Below are 21,985 nucleotides of genomic sequence, written 5' to 3'. Positions count from 1 at the left end.
CTGACTCTTAAATCAGCAAAGCACTGACTTCAAACCCCACTACCACCAAAAACAAAAAAAAAAGTTAGAACAGAAAATGAAATTCTGTTCCTAATGGGATCCAGTGCCCTCCTCAGTGAGAATCCATTCATCTCTGTGTTCTTAGCATATGGATTTCCATCATTGCAGATGTCAACTAATGATTCCTAGAAGAAAGTTCTGGCCAGCAGAAGTGGAAATGTGGTTCACTGTCAGTAAATTTACCAAGACTTTAATTTTCAAAGAGAAAAAAATTTGGAGCAAAGACAATTTGAGTTAAATTTCAAGATTATTGCTTGGCACACATATAAGAGGTACTCGAAATGAATGAAATAATGTGTCCTTTGCTCAATGTGCCCAATATGTATAGCTTAGAATTATTTATTTACTTTCTGGTGTCATCTGTTATTTCACACATATTAATTAATTTAAAGAGAACCATAATATATATGTGCATATATATATATATACACACATACACACACACACACACACACACACATATATATATATATACGCACACCTAAAATGTCAGATAAATATATACATACATATAGGAGAAGGAAGGGGGAAGAGACAAGAGGGAGGGAGAGGGGGAAAGAGAAAGAAGAGAGATTTACTTTATTTTAATGAAGACCGTAGGACAGTGAGAACTGGCAAGTTAGAAATTTCTAGGTTAGACCAGCAGGATTAATGGTACAGTCTTTTTTACTTGTTTTTTACCATGCTGGAGATTGAACCAGGGCTTTTATAACTGCTAGGCAAGCATTCCACCTCTGAGTTAGACCCCGAAATCTAATGTTATAGTGTGAAGGTAGAATTTCATGTTCTTTGGGAGAATCTGTTTTTGTTCTACAGGCTTTCAACTGATTGCACGAGGTCCACCACATTAGCAAGGTAATGTGTTTTCCTTAAAATCCATTTAAAAGCTAGCCAGACCTACCATTTTCACAGCACCATGTTACACCAGGGTTGGCCGATCACGTGGGTGCCACAGCCACAAAAGTTGACACAAAATTAATCGTCACAACACCACATTTGATAAAGTGAGCTTTGGGGGGATTTATTTGATTTTTGGATCTTCTATACCACAATGTACGTCCCACACATAGTGTTCTCCAAATGTTCTGGCCAAAGATCCCAAAACCAGAGGAGACGCATTGACCTAAGACTTGATGACCAAAAAGAACAATGAGTGATGAAGTCTTTCCTAATGAAGTGTGGAACCACATCTTCTAGAGGCATTCATTTTCTTTCTTTAAAGAATTTTATATGATGTAAAATCAGGGAATCTAAGGGAGGAGTATTATCTGATCTTAAGTTGATAAAATGCGAATTACTGACCCAGTTTTTTGTTGTTGTTGGGACTGAGTTTGAACTCAGGGCTTCCCACTTGCAAAGCAGGGACTCTACCGCTTGAGTCAGGTCCCCAGTCCATTTTGCTCTCCTTATTTTGGAGATGGTGTGTGTATCTGTACGTGTGTGGCGGGGAGTCTCAGGAACTATTTGCCTATGCTGGCCTTGAACTGTGATCTTTTCCAAGTAGCTAGCCTCCCGAGTAGGTAGGATTATAGGTGTAAGCCATCTGTGCCTGACCTTACCCAGCTTTTAAGTGTGCAAAAATAGCCACGGAATTGCCAAGTTATTCTCAAAAAACTCCCTCAAACAAAACTACAGTTTCTACATCAGAGGGTACAGCTGTTTAACCCAAAGAAGTTACATGCAGACATCCGTTTGTTTCACTGGTCACAAGGTGACAGATAGAAGAGATAGGAATGATGTCAAGCTCACCTTCCCCAAAGACTTAATGGGAGTCAGAGTTCCAAAATGGTGGGCTGAGGGAGCTGAAGGCTGACTTATTCCAATTTCTACGATTTTATGAAATATCAGGGGTGTCTGAACTCACAGAGAAATAACACGTGAGCAGAATCATTCCCCACCCAAGTCATATTTTACAGAAACAAGGCAGTGCCTGATGGTAAAGGTTGTTTGCAGGCCTTTGTCTTAATAAAATGCTGGCAGCCCTGCTGTACTGCAAGGTGACACTTGCAAGTCTCAGAAGGGTTTCCTATTAAGTTAAGCAGATCATAACACAGCCGAGTGAGCGAGGGAGATCTCTGGGCCTGGGAAGGCCAGTTTAGGAGAACTGGATTTCTGATCCAGATAAGACTCTTGGGAAGGGAAGGAAGTATGCATTTATATGTCCTTAGATATTCTTTGGATCTCAGTATCCAAGTGGTCTATTTACATTTACAGGTCTTGAAAAGTTTTATTTGGTAGCAGAAAGTGTTTATAACTGGATCTTTACAAAAGAAGATGTGCAAAAAGGGAGAAGTAAATTTATGCATGAGATTTTGCTGTTGAAATTTGGGACGATTACCATCCATCTAGGTTATCAGGATTCACAAAACAGTATGTCGTTTTTATATAAAGAAAGAAGGAACTGGGTTAATCCCTTAGTTAGTTTGTTGAATCTCATTATAGGTTAAACTGAGCCTAAAGAAAAGTAGGATGAGAAGACACACTAAGCTACTTCAAAGTATCGTAATATGTCAACACAGTTGGACAGGCTAAACCCAGGCTCAGTCGCCTGCCACTGGCTTTCATCACATCAAGTCCCCCATCCCACAATATTTATTTACATCAGGCTTTGTAATCTCATGGTTCAGTTTTTAAAATTGCATAAAAACTTGCAAGTGATACGAGATGCTACTGACTATAACTGTTATCATAGGATATATCGCTCCGTTTTTCTCTCTGTATCCAGCTTACCTGGTCATTTGTACAGTCCTCTCAGGGACCCATTACTGAGACTGGAAGACAAGACCTACCACAATGATCCAAGTCAGCGATAAGTGTCAGTGATGAGTGTCAGCCTACCTCATTGTTTGTAAAGCTCCGAAGGCTTGTAGTCATCAAAATACCCATGCCTAAGCTTTGTTCATACTAGAGTTTGAACTCAGGGCCTCAAGCTTGCTAGGCAGGTGCTTTTTTGCTGCCTTGAGGCACTCTGCTACCCTGTCTGTGTTGGATATTTTTGAGATAGAGTCTCATGAACTACTTGCCATGGCTGGCTTCGAACCACATTCCTCCTGATCTCTGTCTCCTGAGTAGCTAGGATTACAGGCGTGAGCCACTGGCACCCAGCTCTAATGCCTAAGCGCTATGAGTGTTTGGGAACACCCAAGAATTAGAATCCGTCTATGGCAGAGTGTACAAACACAAAGAAGTTAACATTTTAATGAGATATCGGGGGAAAGCAGACAACTGCCCAATAATAGAAAAAGCAAAACAAACTGGGGATGGTGGTCACGCCAGTAGTCCCAACACTTGGAAGACCAAGGCAGGAGGACTGTGCATTCAGCGACAGCCTGTCTCAAAACACCAAAACCCAAGCAGGATGCTGGTGCCCATGCCTGTAATCCTAGCTATTTGGGAGACTGAGATCTTGAAGATCAAGGTTTGAGGCCAGTGAGGACAAATAATTCATGAGACTTATCTTTAAAATAACCAGAACAAACTGGATTGGAGGTGTGCCTCAAGTGATAGAGCACATGCTTTGTGACCATGAAGCCCTGAGTTCAAACCCCAGTCCCACTAAAACAACCCCCCCAAAAAACCCCCAAAAACAAAAAAACCCAAAACACCAAAAACCAAACCAAACAAAAAACCAAACACTAGTGTTCAGTTTCCAGTTTAAGTACATTTATGAATAGGAAGATTGTAAGCCCCACTGATGAAATATACAAAGTCCAGAAGCAATTATGACCTTAATGTGTAAGCACAGCAGAATTTCTGTATCAGATAGGTCTGTGGTTAAATATTATATATATATACACTCAGACTACCTTTATAGCATTCTCAAAAATGCTCACAGAAGAGATGTAGTGTATATTAAAAACATCTTTTATAGCTTACTGAATACCTTCTGTGGTTCAAATTCTTTAAGATTGAATTTTGAAATTTTTTTTTTTTTTGTGGTACCGGGGAACTCAGGGTCTCACACTTGATGAACAGGTGCTCTAGCACTTGAACCATTTCACCAGATCTTTTTTTATTGGGTATTTTTGAGATAGGGTTTCACAAACTATTTGCCCAGCCTGGCCTTATCCTTTGATCCTCCTGATCGGTGCCTTCGAAGAAGCTAGAAGTACAGTGTGAGCCACCGGCACCCCCTGAATTCTGACTTTCTGAAAGGCATTCAAGTCTTCACAAGATCTTACAGTATTGCAAAATAAGGATTAAAGGAAGAGAACACTGAGCATGGGAGGAAAAGGTTTCTGACTTATAATATCCTAACAATCATGTCGTTTACTGGTTCTCATCCCGTTTAGTCAAATCTAGCTTCTTGGAGATGAGTTAGGGTGAGTTAAAAGGATTTGATTTAAACTTGGTTTAAGGGCTTATTTCAAAACTCAATAAAAACAAATTCCAATGTGTTGCATATGCTTTTACCTCAGTGGAGACTGCTTTTTGTATTAACTTCTGCAACCAAGATCAAGGCCTTTGTGTAGACCTTGGAACAAAATTTCAGCTATCTCTAATCAATGAATCTCCAGGGATTTGAGTTTAAAACCTGTAGTCATTTGCACTTATATTTGTGTAAATCAAAAAAAATAGGGGGCAGGGGGCATTGGGGTTTGAACTCAGGGCCTCACATTTGTTAGACAGGTGTTGTACCACTTGAGCTACTCTGCCAACTCTTTTTTTTTTGTGATTAGTTTTTCAAGAGGTTCTCCTGAACTATTTGCCTGGGGCTGGCTTTGAACCTTGACCCTCCTGCTCTCTGCCTCCTGAGTAGATAGGACTATAGTCGTGAGCCACTGATGTCTAGCAATCAAAATTTTCTTGATAGTACACAAATAAAATGAGGCATAGAGATAAATCAGCTGCTAAAGTCTCATCAACCATCTCTTACTCCACATTTGCAGTGTTCAGAACTAATTCAGTAATCTTGCTATTCAAAGTAATGAGCTAAAGATAAGTAAACATAAATGGAAATTCAAAATGCATTTATACTGATAAAATAACTTTTCAGGCTGTATGTATGAGTAACATAAGAATTGTAAAAATTTTACTGCTGAAAAATATTTGGAAAATATTCCTGTCTAGGTAACTGTTTTTTAATTTAGCTTGTTATTCAGTACTTAATGTAATTCAGTTTTCTAAACTGCTTTTTTCTAAATTTTATCATTTTTACATTTACTTACATGTGTATACATTATTTGTGCCACCTAGCCCGCTTACCCCCAAACTGTCTTTCTAACTCAATTTTTTTGTCGCTTTGGTGCTGGGGATTAGATTCAGGGCCTCATGCATGCACAGTGTACTCTCTACCACTGAATTACATCCCCCACCAGACCCTCACTTTTTAAATTATTCAGCAAAATGTGAAAATTTCTACAAATTATAGTGAAAAATGGTAACTTCTTAAAAGGAGAGGATAACTAAAAATATTCATAATTGCTTTGAACCCTCCTGAGAGTTTTAAAGAAAGGTTTTATTTCTGAATTAATCATATATTCATTGGTTTTAAACCTCAAATCTGTTCATCCTCCAGGTAACAGAATTTAGTACTGTTACACAATTCTACAGTGTGTTTTGACAGCTTACGCACATTTCCATGATTTTAGGTTTTTTTGTGTTATTATAAAATAACTTGCACACTAAACTCAAACAATCTTTTTTTATTTAAAAAGTCACCTCAAAATTCGGTTTTGGGTTTTAGTTTTTGTTTTAAAAGAAGCAAACATTAAAAAGCATTAAATGTTACTAGTCTACAACAGTCTTTTCATGACACTTAGTTTGGAGATTGGGGAAAGAAACCTAGGACGTTGGTGAGGCATGGCACTATGCCCAATGGGCCAGAGTCAGGGCACGCTTGTGTATTCAGGCAACAGCTGGAGGTTGGACTGGAGGTGGTCGTGCCTCAGCTGGGGTCATCCCTATCTCTACATCCCCTCCGAAAGCTGTTATTAGTAAGTCTCAAATCAATACATAAAAGATTGTATGTAACTTAGGTTAAAAAAAAAAAACCAAAGCAACTATACCTGCTTTCTAAATTATGTGGCAAAACCAAGACAGATGAATCTAACTGTAGCCTCACTATAAGTCATAGTCTTGATATCTGTGTCACAGGGTCATGGGAGAGGTGGGACAGAATTATACAATTCCTCTGATGGTTCCAGAAATCTTGCTGGACAAGGTCAATGACTGTAAGATTTCACATTATAGCAAGGCTCCAATATTTTGTGAATTGGGGCAGTGAATATAAATCACAGTACAAAATTCTTAATTTTTTAACTGCAGGTGCTACATATTAGAATTACTAATATAACATGTATTTATTTTTAAAAAATGCAGATATAAAACACTAATTGCATAGGGATTTAAATATAAGGCCAAGAAGGGTATAAGTAAAAAAAAAAAAATCATAGGAAGGGCACTATGGTGTCTTAAGAGAGAATTCTGTTCTTGGAGTACAAATATGAATTGCTGTCTAATTAAAAATCACAGTATGTCTCTGTAACTAAGTGAGTGTCAACTGCTTCATTAATTCCAAACTGGAAACCAACATCAGTTCTGACAAGAACACAACTAAAGCTCACTGTCCAAACCTGACAGTGCACTGGCACACTAGTGCCTGGAGCGTACCTGATTAGTCATAGAATCTACCTTCTGCAAGTAACGTTTAATACCTGTAAAGAACTGGTAGGGTACATTATCACTGCCTACCTCCATGATTTGCAGGCTTACTTGATAGTGTAATTATATTCAGTCGTTCAAAGGTGCAAGATTCCACCCTGCAGAATCTTCACTCAATGAACCAAAAACACTGCCATTAACAAATTATAACAAAGTCCCATCATTAGAAATTCAATGTACATGAACCAGAGGGAACTAGGACCTGACACCGGTATATACATCATCTTCAGAATTTTGGAAGGCAATGAAGAAACGAGTCCAAGGAAACTGTGTTGTTTATGCTAACGGTGACCACCCAGGGCTTCAGGTAGAAAGCTAACTTGTGAATCTACTTCTCGTGATTGTTGTTAGACTTCACTTCAATAGCAATTTCCAGATCTCAGAGTAGCTTAGTTAACTTAGTATTGTTATGTAGAGTAGTGTGAAGGAAAAAAACAGAACTCCCAAAGGAATCCCGCGAAGGTACACTGGAATTATCAAAACCAATGTCTTAAATGACAAAGTGCATAGATACAGTAATACTACTATTGTGTTAACTAGGAGACAAATATGTTTCTTTGGGAGTAAACGATGCTATTTTCCCATGTTATTTACATGCTTCGAGTTGTTCAGAAACCACAAAGCACCGTGGACAGCCTAAATTGCTGCTGATGTCTAAAACATTCTTTGACTTCAACTCTGCTCACTTAGGATCTTCCTAGAGGACAAGTGTCCAGCCATCTTCAGACAGGAGTCAGCTTTCCCGTTCTGCCCCTGTTTGTTCAAAGTGGCAGAGCTGGCATCTCATTTTACACTCTTGGTTGGTGTGTCAGACTCTGTGGACTGTCGCCCGTCTGTCCAGGCTTCCCGCGTGCTCTTCAGTGCCAGGGTCTTCTGCTGGTCCACCACAACATAATCTACCCTCTCATCGGCCACACTGCTGCCAGAGCCACTGCTCTTTTGCTAAGAGGCAAGGAAGAGAACAAAAGGAAAGGAGTGAGGAGTGTGTGTGCTGCGAATATCCTTGAAACTCTACCGGGTCACAAAAATGGCATTACTCAACCATGCTGCCTTTCCCTAAGTATTCACCGTTTTCCCTTAAACGTAAAATACTGTAATTTAAAATTTCAGTAAAATTATTATAAAGAATTATCCAGCGCTGACAGAGTGGCTCAAGGAGTAGAGTGCCTGCCTAGCAAAAACAACAACAACAACAAAAATTTACCCAAACTAGTGCTTCCCTCACAGATGAAATTCATAGAAAACAAAGACAGCAAATACCCGGTTCATTTTGCTTTCATTCTTAGAAAACAAGTTAATGAAACACAGAGAAATGATAAAGTAAAAAAAATATATCATTTAAAAAACTATCATTTTGGCAAGAATTATGGAAAATAAAAGTGAGAAGTTCTAACACATGCCTGATCAGAAACCTCAAAGGAGAGAATTATAAAGTAAGTGCAGGGCTGAAGGTATAAAAAAAAAAAGAATCCAGAAAAGCAGCACAACTTCTACCAAGCAGGATAAATAAATAAGAAGAAATCTGTGTCTAGACACATTGGTGTGAACATACCAAACAGCCAAGACACAGAAAAAAGGCTTAAAGACTGGCAGACAGAAGAGCCAGAAGACCTGTACAGAGGAGGTGCAACTGGACTGCGGTCCAGCTTTCTACTGGATGGCAAAAGCCAGATGACAGTGGGACGGAAAGCACTGTGGCCGCCACAAAACTCGTGTTCTGAGAATGAGCTGACATTCCAAAGAGGGACGGCACGGATGGATGACCTAGCATTTATTAAGGAATCATTTCACCAGCAGCCACTAAAACTGAACAAAGCACTTGGTCTCCATACCACTAGAAAGGAAATTTACTCGTCTGACCATCCTGCTGCTGGGCGAAATACAGGAACGTTAAACAACAGACCTGGGCTGGGATGTGACTCGGGCAGAACCCTCGCCGAGCACCTGCAAGGCCCTGGGATCGACTCCTAGTGCCAGTAACTAAATAAGCTAATTCATCAACTAACTAAAGAAACATAAAACATGAATCGTGGGCTTCACTAAATTTAAATTAAACACCATGACATTTCCCCAAAGGCGACGGCCCTTTAAATTTTAAGCATGAGCTAACTGTTCCTACAGAACCGGGCTGCACTCACTTTGCGCGGTGGTGTGGACTTCCCGGAATCTAAATCCAGATCGAGGTACTCCACTTGCTTGTCTCCTTTGGGCTTGACCATTGGACTGCTTCCTCCATCAAGGCTGTTACTGCCAAAAAGATTCTGAAAGCACAGTACAAGGAAACCAGGTCAAACATTCACGAGACACACTCCTCAGCTCTCTTTTTTCTTTGAGACGGGGTCTCTTGCTATGTTGTTCAGGCTGGTTTTGAACTCCTGGGCTCAAGTGACCCTCCTGCTCAGCCTCTTGAGTATCTGGAGCTGTCCACCGTGCTCAGCACTTATTACTCATCTTTTTTGCATCTACTGAAGCCTAAATACTTGTTTCCAACAGGACATAGCTTGAAGAAATGTCTACTTTGAAAATTAAATTAATATTCAGGACTTTAAAAAAAAAGTAATGTTGATTATGACTAAACCAAGACTCAGACAACAAGCCACAACTGGAGTGAAATCTGGACCTAAACGTTCTTAAAATTACACATGGCTGGGTGAGGTAGCACATAACTGTAATCCTAGCTCTGGGGAGACTAAGGCTGGAAAGCACACATTTCAGGCCAAACTACACACAGCTACATAGTGAAGTTGTGTCCCAATAAAACCAAAAATTACATATATATGTATATAGTACTCAATTACATTTTTAAAGTATAGGATCACCATGGCTCTTGCTTTCAAATTAAATTAAATATCTTTCTACATTTAATTTTAAGGGTTTTACACAAAAATTCGTTTGAGTAAGTACGTTAACAAAGTATGTAAGGAAATATTCCTAGTGAAGTGCTAGGACTCCTTTGCAAAGTCTATTTTAATCATCTCGAATTTACGGCTAATTTCTTCTGCCTTCTCTTAGCCCGAGCCCTCCCTTCTTAAAGGAATTGCATGGTAAGACAAGTGTAGAATAAAATAAAGAAAAAAGGAAGAGATGACAGTGAGAAACAACAACCAAAAAAGCTTGAGGCAGGAAAATAGAAAAGCAGGTTGGCAGGAAGTTCAAAGCCAAATAAAAAGGGGAGAGAGAGGGCATAAATTTCTGTCCTACTTTTACCTTCTGCTCGAGTTAGGATGGTTTTCTCTATGTACTCCAACACATTTATGGCTTGTTCATTTCTCCCCATCCAGAAGCCTGACTGACTTCCCATCAGCAAGACCGGGTCCTCGTTAGGGATTTCCACCCGTGACCCCACATCATTCATACTGCTTCAAGAAAACCAGAATGACACAGCCAGCTTTACAATGTTCCCTATCCTGAGGATCAAACCCATCTGACTATCACTAGATCAGGCTCTGTTAGTTCTTTTCTGTTGCTACTTCGTTTCTTGTTGCTCAGGTTTAGGAGAAAGCTGTGTTTTAGAGAAAGGACATCTATGGAAAACAGTCTTGTCCCTCACGTGGCAGCAGGGCTTGTTCCCTTTCCTGGGCCAGTGCAGCTCTGTGCCCGGGCTCATGGCCTGGTGGCATGGCTGATTTCATGTCCCCAGGTGTGCAGTGTGCATCAGTGCACACACACCTAAGCACACATTGTGTGATGGCTTATCTAGGGCAACAGACCTGCAAATCAAACTTATCAACCACTGCAAATAAAATAATGAAAATATTGAAAGTAACAGACAGGGCACAAGAGTACAAAAGAGTAGCCTGCGATCCTACTACTTGGGAGGCTGAGTTCAGGAGAGTCTCGGTTCGAGGCTAGCCCAGGCAAATAGTTCATGAGACCTCCCATCTCCAAAATAACCGGAGCAAAATAGACTGGAGGTGTGGCTTAAGCAGTAGAGCGCTTGCTTTGCAAGTATGAAGCCCTGAGTTCAAACTCCAGTCCTGCCCCATCTCCCAAAACACAAGAAAGTTCTGGTGCTCAATGAATACACATGGCAATCCCCCCATGTTCCTAATTCATGAAGAAACGGAAATCAATGGAATTTTCTTTTCTATGAATGACTCCATACTTCACTTTGTAAAAAAACCCAGCTGACTGTGGTTAATATTCTACGTTTAAAGGTGACCAATGACCAATGAAAGAAACCGCACTGTGCACTCCCCTGGCTGGAAATGCCACAAGCGCTGACAGTGTCACAAAGCTGTACAAAGAATCCATATTCTGTGGCCTGCACACTGCATTCCAATAAACTGGTCCTAAAGAGGAATTTCTCAGAACTGTCAGTTCTGGAACTGGAATTTTTTGTTTGTTTTAAGTGGTGTTAAGATTTGGGTTAAAAAAGGAAGTCTGTTTGTTTCTGATTTAATCTCAACTGGCAACACCCGTCTCTGTGTGCTAGACTTTCACCCAGTATTTTCCCAAAACAGTTTTTAGAGATATTTGAAGATTCTTGGAGTTATTGTAAGTGCTCTGTGAGTTAAGTAACAAAATAAAATAGTAGTAATAGATTTTTCTAAAATTCTTTAAAAGTATCTAAAAATCACTTAAGGTACTTGTTGCTGTTATTACAGTCACATTTGTCTAGTGATGGCGCAGTCACATTTTAGGTGACACATTAAGCGTTCCCTTGATGAATGTGTGACATGACATTCACACACAGGAAAAATTGTTATCGCCAATTCATGGTTTTGGTACACACTGCCTACCTCGTGATCCAGGACCATGTGCCTCAAATTTTTAGTTTACAGAATTTAATCTTCCGGTCGGATTCTGTCTCAACTTCTCTGGGATGATTTTATTTTTTACACTGATCGCATCAACTGAGCCACACATTATATCCTGTGAACTTCCAAGAGATTCTGTCCATGCATTAAGTTCCAAAATCAAAGAGGATTGGTGAACATGGCTGTAAAATGGGACTCCTTCCTATGGGGCAGGGGGTGGAGCACACTCAGTCCTTGCAGTTGAGGAGCTGGAAAGGGCACAGTTGGTTTTATGCCTTTTTTATTTGCGTGTATTAATTGTACAAGGAGGTTTCATCACGACATGCATACCTGTATCAAATGCACCCCTTCTGTATGAAGCAGCATAAAGAAGCCCACCAAACCCCGTTTGCAAAAAGGGAAGAGGAAGAAGAGGAGCGCGATGAGGACACGATGGAGGGGCGAACTCGCTCCAAGCACGCTGTGCACATGTGCAGAATTATCACGACGAAATTCCCTCGTTATCAATGCATGCTAACTCAAAAATTAAATTAAATCAAAAATTTATAATCCCAATCGGTCTTGCTATTACTCTTGCTTATTTCCCCTCTCCTACCTTTTAGAACAATCTTTAATGGGTTTCATTTTTATTTTCTATTGTGCATGATATATATGTAGTTTCACTTTTGCTTATTTCTGACACATTGGACCTAAGTATTTTAGAAATTCACCAGCTAGTGATTTTAGTCTACCTGCCAGGTGCCAGGGGTTCACACCTGTAATCCAACTACTTGAGACTGAGGTCAGGAGGATCTTACTGTGAGGCCAGCCTGGGCAAATAGTTTATGAGGCCAGCATCTCTAAAGAACCACAGCAAAACAGACTGGAGGTGTGGTTCAAGCCACAGAATGCCTGCTTTGCAAGTGTAAAGCTCTGAGTTCAAACCCCACTTCCCCTCTCCCCAACAAAAAAAACCCCACCCTTTTTGGCTTACTGTCATAAGGTATATATTTTTTTATTTCAATTTCCTTTGACATCTGATTGTACTTTTCTTCTTTTCCCTTCACTCTTACTCAATAAATGATACATTCAAACTTTCCTATTACTGGCCTTTCCAAGATATTTAAGGTCATTTACAATTTGGGGCAAAAGAACCAAACACACTAGTTATTTTTATAATTAGAAAAACATTTGTCCAGAGACCTAAATGTGAAAATATCCACTCTCATGTAGTACTTAGGATTTACTTAGACTCAAGTCTGTCTTCCATGAGGATAACAAATAAGGGAACATTCATTGAGTTTAGAAATACTGAACACAAAAGGAAGTCAACAAATTGTCAGTGAAAACACTGTATCCTAATTCAGTGCTGACCTAAGTATTTTTTATTCTTCATTTTTGAATACTTTAAGTTTCATAATTTTTCAAGGTAACCAGGATAAGCACCAAATCAAGCTTTTCTTGTCACTTATTTAGGTTTCCTGACGAACAGTTATGAGGAACCTGGTTCTGCCTACTGTCTACTAAGGAAAAAAAAATTCATTTATATAAAACCCAATTCTATCACTAATTAGGATTGTTTTAAAGGCCACTAAAATGTCAAAGTCTGACACCAGACACTTGCCTACCAGGTTGTCCCCCGTGCCTACTCTGTCTAGATGGGATGGGGCCCCTGTCCCTCTGAAGAAAAGCTATGTGTCTAAGTGTGTCCACACAGGCTGAGCTTGGGCTACGGGTCTGACTGTGGCATTTTCCAGGGGCCCTCTCTTTATGAGGAGCCTGGGTTTAGCCCTTTGCTGCTTCTCCTTTCCTCCACCCGAAGCCTGGCACGTGAACCTGTTGGCTAGAGTATCATCTTGTTTTATGAGCATGTCAGAGGTTGTCACAGACTGCAGAGCTGGAAGCGGTTTGAATCCTAGAAGAGACACTGGAATAGAGCTGCCACCACAGCTCTGGACTGCCTCTCTCCAGATATTTGCACGAGAAAGAAACTTTTGTCTTAAGTCACTGTTATTTATTTTCTGTTTCTCAGAGGTAAACCTAATCCAACTGATAGTCTTATCTACTGCAATAAAAATAACAGAACAGGCACTAAATCTGAGGTAAGGAAAAGCAATATCAAAATATTTTTAAAAGTTGATTTGTACACTTAAACATAGGAACAATTTTCTGCCAACTACCTAATTTCTGGGAGATATTTTTTTGGGGGGATGATGGTACTGGGGCTTGAACTTAGGGCCTCTCACATGCTAGGCTTGCTAGACAGGTGCTCTACCACTTGAGCCACTCTACCAGCTACCTGATTCTGGGAAACAAAATGCTTATACTATTACAAAGCTATCATCCTGTGGTAATATAGACAACCTGACCCAAATTATGTTTGTAGCAGATCCTTATTAATTTTTAACCCCAAGGGTATGTCACTGAAAGATTACCAAAGACCTTCCTCAGAAGACAATTTCACCATAAGATTCCCAAGACATGGGCCTCAAGAACTGCAATATTCCATGCTCTCAATATTTTCTGGAAAAGTATAAAAAATGAATTATAGTTTAAATGAAATATAACCAGAAAGTTTCTGTAAAACTGCTCTAGTTTCTGAAATGTCCCTCAAAGGCACTACTGGGGGGAGATAGAACCTGTAGGAGGTAAGGCTCAGTGGGAAGAAGTCTTTCCTACATTGGGGGTGTGCCCTTAAAGGGGATTGGGGACTCCTGCTCCTCTTCCTTGTTCTATTTTGCTTCCCTGACAGAAGGTGAGTTGGTTTTTCTCTACTACTTACTCCTACTACGATGTGCACCCACCAGCCCAGAACATTGGGCCAACAAATCATGGACTGGGATCTCCAAAACCATGGGCCAAAAATAAACCTTTTCTCCTTATAAGTTGACCATCTCAGGTATTTGTTATGGTAACAGAAAGCTAACACAAAAATCTTTTTGTTTTCTGACCAGTTTACAAGTAAGAATGATATTACAATTTAACCCTGTAAAGATGATACTATTTAAAAAAGCTGTCTTTGACTGTTTTTCTTTAAGTATAGAGGAAAAAAAGACGTGAGGGTGATGTTTATAAGCTGGAAGAGCGAGCCTGAATGATTTCAAAGGCTGTTCAGGAAAGGAGAAGTTAAGACAAAGACTTTACGCACTGGGTCTTCACCAGACAGGCTGGGGTTCATGGGCACATAATTCTCTTCACTGTCGTGTGAGTCGCTGCTTGATGTCGTGCTGTGCACTGAATCTGGTCGAGGGGACAAGGGAAACCTGGAGGAACTAGAGACAGAAATTATTGTTAAAAAACATAGACCTCGATGGAAATGTCTAAGATCACAAAACGAGTGAAAGTGTGCACTCTTTCTGAAATACTCATTTATTTTATATTATCTCTAATTATTTACTATAACACATTTTATTACACACATTCATGCACACAACTAATACAGCTGCATTATAAACATACAACTGACACCAAATTATCTTGTGTAATATAAGCAAAAAAAAAGTATTTCTAGTACTTTTTGGGTAAATAGAAAGTCATAGATTTAAAAAGCAAGATTTGAGAACTCCTTTTTTAAAAAAGAAAACTACCTACATGTATAGCTGTAACACAAACACATGTTATGCACAAGTTTGTAACTTCACAAATTATTCTCACTTTTGTATAAAGATTTAAATTAAATAAATCTCAGTTAAACCAGCCTCCCAAGAAACTAGCATCCAGATCAGCAGTCTTCAGAAATTTTTTGATCTTGTGATCCCACTCTAAAAAATGACTGAGAACCCCAACAACCAATTTTTTTCATTAGAAACCAAAATAGAAGCATTTTTTAAAACACAAGATTATACAAATACACAGGCTATTGGTTGTCACGTGATGATATCACACATTGTAAAAGCTCACATGACCTTGCACTTGTACAGATGGGAGAATGGAAAAGACAAATAACATCTTAGTATCTCCCTTTCTCTGTTTTGTTTCTGGCGGTGCTGAGGATTGAACTTAGGGCCTTACTGGAGCCAAGCTCACAGCCCACATCGTACTGTCTTAATGAAGAGAGTCTGAAAGGGGGGCTTCTCCAGACCATCCTTTGATAACCATTCTTTTCGATATGTTCTTTGACAACGAACAAGTCTAGATAGTCTTGTATTTGAATGTATTTAAATAAGGTTAACTTACTCTCGAGCAAAACTCCGAGTGATAGGGGATCTCACTGGAGCTTGCAATTCTTCCCACTCTGGCAAAGGTTTTATCTCTAAAGGTGCTGGCTTGGCTGCAAAGAAAAAGAGAAAAGGAACTTTTGGTGTACAGTACTTTGACAAGATCCTTTATTTCTCAACTTCTGTTTGACAGCCAGGGGCACCTGAGATCAGCTAGCCTCACACATGCAGTGAGCAAGGTTCATGGCTATCACAGGGGGAAAGCTAAATTAGATAATGTCTCTTGATTGTTCACACAAAGGCTAAAGCTCTATGACAACGTGTTGCTTCAGAAGGTTAAATAAATATTTTATGGATATAAACTAAATGAGAATGAGAAAGAGTCGTGAATTCCTTTACAGTTGATTGAGTTATACTTTTCTTGTTTCATTATTCACGCTTTTACTAATTTCATCCTTCAGATGGAAATTTAATTATCTATGTGAAAAAATATTACTATCCTTCAATATTGAAGAATCTGCTATACATGTATCTATCATCTATCTATCTATCATCTATCATGTCTCTATCATCGATCATGTATCTATCATCTATCTATCTGTCTAATCTATCTATGTATCTAGAATGATACAGAGAGGAATTGGAAATAAAACTTTGTTAAAACCCAAAACAAAAAACTATGATAAAATCAAAAGGCTTAATGAGCAAATCTTTTAAAATAATATATACTTAGTCTTGAAACAAACAAAACCAAAGAGTAATCATATTCTAGACTCAACCTCTCCTCTAAGAAAAGGCCGTAACTGCCTTAAACAATCACTTCCTATTTTTAGCTTAATTTACACTTGATCTTAGCCAAAAGGCTGAGAAACGAATTTAGCTTAATTTAATTAAGGAATCCTTTACTCAACTAAATAAAATTAAGTAATGCTAATGCTTTTACATTTTTAAGGGGTTTCACATATTATCATATTACTTTTGTTGACAATTATGCCAATATGTACCACTACTTTCCAGAAATGTAGGAAGTGAGCAAAAAAAGCTAAAACAATACAATTTGTTAGCATTAATTATGTCTTAGAAGACCGCTTAAACCTCTTGGATAAATATCTTAATTTTATTCCATTCTGCCACTCTAAAAAACAAATGTTCATTTTTCCAGGTTTCTTTAGTCTCTGTCATAAATGTGTAATTTTAGTCAGCTGTGCTATAGTTACCGTGAAACTGCAAAACAGGTAGTCACTTTAAAGAACTACACAGTCACAGGTCTATAATTTAGTACCTTTGTCAACTCAAATTTATTAAATTCACATTAAAATAATTTTTCTTATCACTATATTCAAACTAGATATCTGCAGGATATTGTGCTGACTGATGGTATTTATTTAATGCTTCTTGTTTTTGACACCAAAAAGGCTAATAGGGGTTTAGCTACCAATTTCTAAGCAATGGATAATTAAGACATGGAAATTGTTTTCTATCCTGCCTCAAAACAGAACAGAAATACAAGAGACAACTGGGGCTCACGAGCAACTCACAACAATTTACTACTGTCTAAAAAGTTAAGGGACCAATGCAAAAGACAGACAATGACACATTAGCGAATATTCAACATGCAGCCTGCTGTCATGATATACTCATGTGTCCCATGGGAAACGGTCACTTGAGAAATTAACATGCTGGGAAACTGTATTTACATCATTTAAGTTGAGTTTTTTTTTTTTTTTTTTTTGCTTCTTATGAAAAAACATTACAAAATAAATAAATTCCCAGTGCCCCACACAGCATGCGGTACTAAAGTACATACCCTTTCTTCTTGTAGCAAAGTCACCTATGGTTTGTGAATCAGTTCGCTCTAAACCATGGGGTTTGGGTCTTAAAATTTTAGGACTTTGACCTAATTGGTAAAAAGAAGACTCTCTTAATATAATGTTATTTTGTAATGGGAAAATGGATTCTATTAAAAAAAAAAAAAAAGCAACTAAAATCCTGTGCGGAAATGTTACACCTCAAAAGCAGAAACAAAAAACGTTTGTGGAAAATAGTCCCATCTTGCCACACCCGACTCATGGCTCAGCACAGGGGAGGGAGGAAGCCGCAGGCAGAAGCAGAAAGCTAGGAGGACAGCAGCGCTCTAGTGTGTCAACCAGCCTGGTTAACCGTCTGCATTTGAGGGAAGGAGAGAAAAGCAGGTCCATGTTAGTTCTTCTTCTAACATGTCTTAGAAAACTGGATCAAATAAAAATGATATAACCCCCCAGGCAGATCTCAATTACATCTTGTTTGAAGTCCAGTGTCTCATGAGAAAGCACTACAGACTTCCCCATAATAATACTGTCCTAAGTTGGGACAGATGTGATCCTGCACCTCCAGACCGAGGGCCCTATGGAGAAGCAGGTGGAACTTACAATATTTACTAATCCAGACCAAATGCTCGGTGGTGACTTATTTCCCGTGGATATTCAGCACCTGCCTAGTGACTTTATCTTACAAGAGCTAGATATTTACACGGTGGCACTACTCATTATCTAGCTTCAGTTTAAGTACTGGAAAACATAAATCCAGTTGCCATCATTTTCCTGTCATTTCTTCTCTGCCACCTGCAACTACTTGACAGTCCCATGAGGGGTGTCAGGCGGACTCTCAGCTGTTGTCACACACTTTGCCTGTTGGCAGCCTGGATGACAGAATCAGCTCAAGTACCCTGTTTCCAATGGCACTGAGTTTTTTCTTGGAAATTGTTGGTTCATGGCTGATATCTAGCATCTTATTTACTGAAGTCAAAATTTCATAAAATGTGACTCAATAGGTTCTAAACAATGAAAACTCTCTAACCAATTTTCTAAGTTAGATAATTAATACATTGAAAAAGTATTATTAAAAATAAGAAAGACAAGCTTAAAATCTGAGTACTCAAATTTTGGGCAAAATCGATCCCTAAGCCCTGACGCCATCCAGGACCCATGGCATCAGCACACTTCTTTGGTACTGGGGTTTGAACTCAGGGCCTCATGGTTGCTAGGCAGGAGCTCTACCATGTCAGCCATTCCGCCAACCACACGTAAGTTTTTTAAACTCCTCTGAACAGTGCACTACCCTTCAAAAAAGCAAGAGGCAGGGGATAGGTTTTACTACTAGAAAAATACTCTTGGATCAAATCCACCTTCTTCATTTTATGATGAGATACCCTGGAGAAAGAAAGCAGCTTAAGTGACTTGTTGAGGTCACAACACTAGTCACAGCAGAATGAAGCCTTCCTCTGCCCCCCCACATGCTAGAGCGATGCTCCTGAATCACAGGCCACATGGTCTTTACCTCGATTCCTTTTGTGGTATAGAGCATCTTAGAAAATGTAGTGTTTGCGGTTCAATTTGAGATCTTAGCGCATTCTATTACATAGTCACAAGGTCAGTCAGAGAGGAGAAAGGTGCTTGTTACTGTGCTTATGTGCAGAGCTGATATTACTTACTCCAAATATAGAGATGAGGCTTGGGGCACTGCATCTACTTGAATCCCACTATAGTTGACACATGAGCAATGCAACATTTAATAATTATAAAAAGCTAACAAGGTATTTTCAGTTTGGTGTTTACTCGGTGGCTGTCTTCCCCGCTCCTTTTCCGAAAGGCTGACTTTCATCAGTCCGTTAGCTTCATCCCAACTTTTCACTGTGGTTATTTCCCAGTCTTTACTGTGTGTGTCTCAACTTTGCACCCCTAGCATCTTGCCCACATTTGTGGCTCAATGACTGCCCTGTCTATCCAGTTATTGTTCCTCACTTTTTCTTTAGAAATACTTCACCTCCCTTATGCATCATCTCTAATTGTTCTTCTAGTACTTCAAATTGACCTGATCATTGCTCCTGCAAACCAGGGCCATTTCCCACCTCCAACAGCAGTGACAATGGTGCCATTTCCTGGATCCTTAGGTACAAAACCTCAGGGCTGTATTTCAAGAGTCCATCTCACTTGACCAACTGAATTTGGTTTTACAATGCCAATGATATGTCAATATGCCGGCAAGAAAGTCAAAACAAGAAGTGCTAAGATGCAAGGAGAAGGTAATGAAGGTCAATCTGAAAGTTACTGACGTCTGAGTGAATGAATGCTGGCTGATGGCCACAGTCCAGAACGATCCCAGCTCATGAAAAACAAGGAGACTCTTTTAAAACTTGTACTTAGAGAAGAAAAACAAGGCAAGAACAAACCAATTGTTTGGGAAGGAAGAGAACACAACCTTAATAGATAAAAAATAACAAAAGAGAAACCCAATGCCTATCTTGTTTTAGTCTTCCTCAGCTAGGAGAAAGTTCTTTGAGATACAAAAGACAGAACAAGCATGAGAGGTAGCTGGGCACTGGTGGCTCATACCTCTAATCCTAGCTACTCAGGAGGACTGTGGTTCAAAGCCAGCCCAGGCAAGTTTGTGAGACCCTATCTTGAAAAGAAAAAAAAAAAAACCTTCACAAAAAAGGGCTGGTGGAGTGGCTCAAATGTGTAGGCCCTGAAAAAGCGAGGTATTAATGGCTGTTATGTGAAAAAAATACAAGGTAATACCCTGCTACTTTCAAGTTCTACTCCATGAATTACATGTGAAGATGCTAAATGATTTTTACAGACAGGAACATGGAATCCGTATTAGCAATATGGAGAAATCATGGAAAATGGAAGGTGCCACGAGAACAGGCTGCAGGTGTCTTTCATGTCACTCTTTTCAACTGTGCACTGTCCATTCTCTTCTCTCTGTGCTGTCACTCACAACTTTAAAATGTCAGCCCTTCCCTCCATTTTCACTGTCATTATCTGTCCTTGCTTTATTTGTGTCTTTCTTTCAACAAAAAACTGAAATGACAATAAAGTCCATTGGGCCAACCTGAGAAACAGCACACCGCTTCCCGTTACTTGTGAGCCTCTATTGTGAGTTTCTCATGCACCAGTTACCTTGCAAGAATGGCATGATTAAAACAGATTTTCATGCTACCACTGAGCAGCTGGGGCCAGCCCAGAGCCACACAGATGACTGGTGGCAACAGAAGTAGAGTCCTTTGAATCCATGTAAAGGGTTTGCGCTCTCAGTTCCACATCCATAGGCCAGCCTGGAATCCTTACTATTGTCATTCTATGTGTATTGTTTTGCTCCTGTGTGTAGTTAAGTCTTTGCAATTGCATCTTAAGTATGTGACATGCTAAATACATAGGTAAAATCATTGCATTTCTCTGATCTTTATCACTAGCATATTCTTGTTGATCATAATGAAAACAAAAGTTAAGTGTAAGTGACTGTGTGTGAGGTCATGTACAATGTGGGGTGAGTAGTTCTCAAAGTGGCCCAAGGACACACATGTTAGCCAAAAGCAGATGCATGAGGTCAGGGAGCCTTTCACTAAAATTCTGCCCCATCTCTACCTTTTCTCCAGGAGAGTAAAGAGGCACTCTGTTTTCAGAACATTCCTTGGTTTTCTTCACAGAAAAATATGATGTAGAACAGTATGATATTTTAACTGAGATTTTAAAAGTGCATTTACAACAGTTAACATGTATTTTCTGTTCCGTGAAAAGCTTAAGGCTGATTTTAGGACCAAAGTCCTAAAACAGGGATGACACACTGAATTATAACCTCAAACAGGAATCTATTATGATAGCTTATTAAGAGAAAGTAATCAGCACACTTTTACCTAGAAAACATCTGCACTTGACCCATGGCCTCCTTTGCTTTGCTCTCACACCACGTGCCCTCCTGAAGGAGGACACTGCCCAAGCCCATCAGAAACAGTCAGATGGAGGCTGGAGGCTCAAGCGGCCCTGAGTTCAAATTCCAATACTGCCAGAAAATGTGTAAAGTAACATACATAAGTATGCAGAAGAAAACAGCCTTGCAATCGCACACTCTTTTTTATTTTACTTATTTATTTTCATTTTTTCTTTTATTCATATGTGCATACAATGTTTGAGTCATTTCTCCCGCCTTCCCCCACCCCCTCCCTGCCCTTCTACCAGGCAGAAACTATTTTGCCCTTATTTCTAATTTTGTTGAAGAGAGAGTATAAGCAATAATAGGAAGGAACAAGGGTTTTTGCTAGTTGAGATAAGGATAGCTATACCGGGAGCTGACTTGCATTGCTTTCCTGTACATGTGTGTTGCCTTCTAAATTAATTCTTCTTGAACTAACCTTTTGCCACACAGACATTCTCTCCTGCAAACAGGGACCTCCAGGCAAAAGGAGCCTCAATGCAGCCCCGCTGCCCTTCTGCACAGAGCAGGATGCCTTCCAGATGGAAGGCCTGGATGAGCTGCAGGCATTCACCCCAGAAAATAAGGGGGGGAGGAAACAACCGTGTATCTGAGGTGCACTTGACCTACCGGCCT

At 39.5% G+C, this 21,985-nt stretch overlaps 1 protein-coding gene across 8 annotated transcripts in view; it reads right to left on the bottom strand.

Moving 5' to 3' along the window:
- Positions 1 to 5,690: 5,690 nt before the first annotated feature.
- The window catches only part of Gab1 (GRB2 associated binding protein 1), a 116,124-nt gene continuing 99,829 nt past the window's right edge, over positions 5,691 to 21,985 (bottom strand). For 6 of the 8 annotated variants that reach the window (XM_020174683.2, XM_020174684.2, XM_074041206.1 and 3 more), the window contains 5 exons: positions 17,427 to 17,516; positions 15,639 to 15,732; positions 14,611 to 14,734; positions 8,862 to 8,984; positions 5,691 to 7,665 (listed from right to left, as the gene is read on the bottom strand). In XM_020174683.2, the coding sequence (XP_020030272.2) occupies positions 7,507 to 7,665; positions 8,862 to 8,984; positions 14,611 to 14,734; positions 15,639 to 15,732; positions 17,427 to 17,516 (590 nt within the window). In that variant the 3' untranslated portion in view covers positions 5,691 to 7,506. The remainder of the gene's footprint in view (positions 7,666 to 8,861; positions 8,985 to 14,610; positions 14,735 to 15,638; positions 15,733 to 17,426; positions 17,517 to 21,985) is intronic. The other 2 variants (XM_020174685.2, XM_020174687.2) reach the window with 1 other exon arrangement.

Source organism: Castor canadensis, chromosome 9 (assembly GCF_047511655.1).
Source record: "Castor canadensis chromosome 9, mCasCan1.hap1v2, whole genome shotgun sequence".
In the NCBI taxonomy this organism is placed as follows: Eukaryota; Metazoa; Chordata; class Mammalia; order Rodentia; family Castoridae; genus Castor; species Castor canadensis.
This window is presented reverse-complemented; position numbering and strand designations above follow the sequence as displayed.